At 33.9% G+C, this 4,567-nt stretch overlaps 1 protein-coding gene across 1 annotated transcript; it reads left to right on the forward strand.

Moving 5' to 3' along the window:
* The first annotated feature begins 706 nt into the window (after positions 1-706).
* On the forward strand, positions 707-2,030 carry LOC142228935 (ketimine reductase mu-crystallin). Its single transcript, XM_075299455.1, has 2 exons — positions 707-1,603; positions 1,679-2,030. The coding sequence occupies exons 1-2, from the start codon at positions 829-831 to the stop codon at positions 1,951-1,953; spliced, it is 1,050 nt and encodes a 349-aa protein (XP_075155570.1). The 5' UTR covers positions 707-828; the 3' UTR covers positions 1,954-2,030.
* The last annotated feature ends 2,537 nt before the right edge of the window (positions 2,031-4,567 follow it).

Genomic DNA, 4,567 nt, shown 5'->3' on the forward strand with positions numbered 1-4,567 from the left:
AAATGGAAGAAAATAATAAAAAAAAAAATCCTGGTATATGTGTCAAAACAATGATTTCCTGAAGTAATCCACATTTAATATATTACAAATTACTTGATGAATTTAAAATACTTGTCGCCTGGTTTCCCATTGATTGGAAGTGGAATTTTTCCACGTTTTTGCCACAATACTGGTTTCCATTTATATATTTCTTTAATTTTCAACCAGAATTGGCTAACCATCATTAATTTCATTGCAGAAATGCTTGTTTTTAATGTAAAAATAAATTTGTCTTTGATAATGTTTGTCGAACATCCCCTTACACTCAATGATTTGTACCACCCAACCAGAAAAAATCAAAGTTGTTTTGATTTTATGCCAACACGTCGCCGCGACAGCCGAACACGACCTTATACAATCGGATTTGTCGCCGCAACGTGTTGTGTCGCAGGGTTATCCGACCGTATAAGGTGCCCTTTAGTCTACACGTGGTAGACTGGCTTATTTATCTTAGCCAAAAACCATTGTCCACATAAATCGATAACTCTGAAATGTACTGTATCGTAAATTTTCTCGATTTATTTCAAACCTCAATAACATACACCTGCAGATAACAAGAGACAGGTTTTTTGATAAGAATTTAATTACAACAAAAACCACAAGGCGGTGAAACACTCACCTCTACTACTACTACTGATTATGAGAATTCTCTTTGTTCCAAGCAATGTTGGAGGCCAGTATATAAACACCCGGCACAGCGAGAAGTTCGATGTGTCGTGATTAGGAAACAGTTTGACTGTGTAACAAAAAAAAAAAACAAAAAATATCTATCGAATTACATTCCCAACAATGTCGTCAGAACAACCAAAATACTTTAGTGCAGATCAAGTTGCAAAAGTTCTAACATGGAATTTAGTTAATTCTGCTGTTGAGGAGGCTTTGAAAGCTACCGGCCAAACCCAACCAAAATCCAATGACGATGATTCTAAAACTTCGTATGCCATACAACCGGCCAGATCTGTAACACCATGTGGGGATTTTTCCAAATTGTTGCTAACAATGCCAGGTTTTGTTGGTAACTATCGCCTTGGCAATGAAAATGCCAAGGTCACAAATACACTGGCCTGTAAAGTTGTCACTTCGTTTTCGGCGAATCAATCTCGACAACCGCCTCTACCCAACATATTGGCCAATATACTACTCTTCAGTCCACAAACGGGACAATTGCAATGTATTATGGATGCTACACAAATCACTGGTTGGCGTACAGCGTCAGCATCGATTTGTGCCACCAAATATCTGTTTGTGAAACGTTTTCCTGAAACGGAAAGGCGGCCAATTAGGGTGGCCATAATTGGATGTGGTGTCCAGGGTCAATCACACGCCTTAGGGATGTGTAAGACATTCAATGTTGTCGATATCTATTTATGGAATCGGACCAAGACGAAAGCCGATCAGTTAGCCATTAAATTGCGTGCAGAACATCCCAATGGTATTGGGGTGCATGTGTCCGACAGCCCTCAAGATGCTGTCCGCAATGCAGATGTTATTTGTGTGGGAACCTATTCGCCTAATGCCCTCATAAATTACAGCATGCTAAAGCATGGAGATGTCCACATTAATAGTAAGGATTTGGGATAAATTTGTTCAAATATTTGAATTTTCGTAATCGTTTGTTTTTTTCTTCTTCTTCTTACAGCTGTTGGGGCTGGTCAAGTTCATTTTGGTGAAGTTGGTCAGGATATATATGACCATGGTGTGGTTTATGTTGATTCTTTAGTTAGTGCTCAAACTGAATTGAAAGATTTAAAAGCCACCATTATTGGCGAAGTGGGAGAAGTCATACGAAATGCTGGCAAACGAAAGGAAAATAATCGCTTAACAATTTTCCAATCGATGGGTATTGCCGCTGAAGATGCCACTGTGGCTCAAGCTGTGTATGAAACCACGACAAGGGATAATGTGAAAAATTAAAGGCATAATGTTTGTCTGTTTGCCGGACCTTACCTGATAAGATAAAATTTTAAATAAAATTAGAAATTTTGATTTTATTCGATCTTTATTTTATCCAATAGAAAATAATTAATCAAGCTTGAGATCGTTTTTTGTATGTATTGGTTTCCTTATTTTTCAATATTTCGCAATTACATTGAATTACTTCATCAGGAGTCGATCTACAATGAAAGTGGTTTGATAATTTTTAATCATGACATGTAAAATTCTTTCTCCAAAAAATTATTTTTCAAATTGCAAATAATTTTAGTGGTTTATGCTACTAGCAACTATTGGTTTTAGTTTACAAATTTTATAAATAATTAAAGATTTTAACAATTGTATATTAACAAGTATCAGGAGAACAGGAAAAACAAAAGGAATTACATTATACACTTACGTATAAAACAACACCACATAAAGCTTAAAACTAGAGTAGTATCACTACGTTCGTCTATTACTTTTATTGCACTGATTTCCCTCTTGCTTTCTCTGATGCTGAGTACTTGTATATCTACTTGTCTCAGTGTTGCCAGGTGATTTTTGATTCTTCCCCCCAAATCTTAAGAAAAAAACCCTAAATTGGTCTAATCTTTTTTCAAAAACCCCCAAAAAATTTCAGAATATAAAATTACAAAAAGTGGTCCCAAAATTACGTGAAAAAAATCATGTGGTGATACACTAATTTATATACTATTAAATTTAACACTAATATATATCCTGAAAGAAGAGTTCTTTCCTGAGAAACGAAATTTTAGAAAAACTAAGTTTTCTTTTGATGCTAAATTTTTTTTTTCGTTTGAAGTAAATAAAAAATAAAATTTGCTATTTAAGAAAATACTTTAAAACAAAAGAGATTTTCGTTTGTTTAAAATTTCATCCCTGAGGAAATTATTTTTTCTATGGATGTAATAATACAATATGTATATCAATTTAAAAAGCGGGCTTACTCTTAAAAAGCTTTCAGCTGCTAAGTTAAAATACGATGGTTTTTCATTTTGTCAAATATTAAAAATGCCCTTTCAAAAGAAGAGTTTAAAAAAGATAACGAAAATAATGCTATTGGATACTTGTTTGTATTTAGGATCTTCTTGTTGACTTTCCGCATCTTTTTTCTCATAACTCATGCTAGAATTGTTACGAATTTGCTTGAGAATTGCTCCACTTTATAAGGTCTGAAATAATTTTTTACCCCCAAAAATCCCCCAAATAAATTTTACCCCTAAAAATCCCCCTAAACGTGAAAAAACCCCCTAAATTTGGGGGGAAAACCCCTAACCTGACAACACTGACTTGTCTTGTCTATGATGTGTCTGTATATGTGAGCAATGTTATCTGTATCTGATTTGTAGTTCATTCTCTTCTCTGTGGGTACATTGTTAATGTACAACATTTCTAATGTTAATCTTTTACTGTTGCTACTCCCTCTCTCTCCAATACTCTCACATCGTCAAAGTTCGGGTGATGTTTCGTTGTCGCACAGTGTGTTGCAAGCGCTGTGTTTTGGAGTTTGTTACTATTGCGAAGTTTTATGTCTGATTTGTGTCCCGACAGTCTTGTTTTTATTTATTTTTTTTTTTTTGTACTTCCAATGTACATTTTGTCACATGGTTCTTTGTTGTCTCCATTGCATGTTATTTGATAAATAACATTAGATGTTTCCATAATAGGTGTCTTGTCTTTAGTTTTTGTGAAAATGGTTTTTAGTGTATTGTAATTTTTATGGGCAATATTAACTTTATTTTTGTCTACTATGTTAGAGTTTGTAATCCTTTCTGAAATTCCTTTTACATAGGATAAGGATCTGTAAATTTTGGGTTCTTTCTCTATAATTTCTTTGTCCAAGTAGGGTTTGTATGATGATGTTAAATCTTTGATTAGTTTTGGTGGAAAATTATTTTCCTGAAGTATATTTTGCAGCTTTTGTCTGTAGTTTTTATGGAATTTATTGTCGCTTATTGTCAGTACTCTGTTTACTAAGTTTTTCGCCGTATTTATTAGCATGGACCTTGGATGATTGGAATAGAAGTTCATTATTCATGGGAGGCCCTACCATATATCAAGTCAACATGTCCAATACCTAAATAATAAAATGATAAAAGTAAATCAAATCAAAAATAAATTAAAACATAACAAATAAAAACAAAAAATAATAAACAAAAAAAAAAATAAAAAATATATAAAACCTAACCCATATCCTAACACCCACCCACAACCACCAACTAGTACAAAAACAACATCGTCGTACTAATCGCTTTGTACCCCCTATGAACACATAAATGCACCATAGCTGACACATACTGTCAATATAGCATCGAAATATGTGCAATCTCCAAACCCTATCCGATAACCTATCACAAAAACACACTCTATCAAGGAAGTAAAATGTCCTCAATATCGAGGAAAACTCGATGGCTTGCCCATAGCGCTTTCGACCCACTCCAACGGGTCTCATTAGTAGACTTAAAAACACTCTAAAAACAAAAACAGAATAAAAACCTTAACCAAAAAATTACACACTAATAGATACGTAGTAGGTACCTATTACCAACAAATAAAAACCTAACCGAAACTAAACAAATGAACAATATACAAA

Source organism: Haematobia irritans, chromosome 3 (genome assembly GCF_050003625.1).
Source record: "Haematobia irritans isolate KBUSLIRL chromosome 3, ASM5000362v1, whole genome shotgun sequence".
Classification (NCBI taxonomy): domain Eukaryota; kingdom Metazoa; phylum Arthropoda; class Insecta; order Diptera; family Muscidae; genus Haematobia; species Haematobia irritans.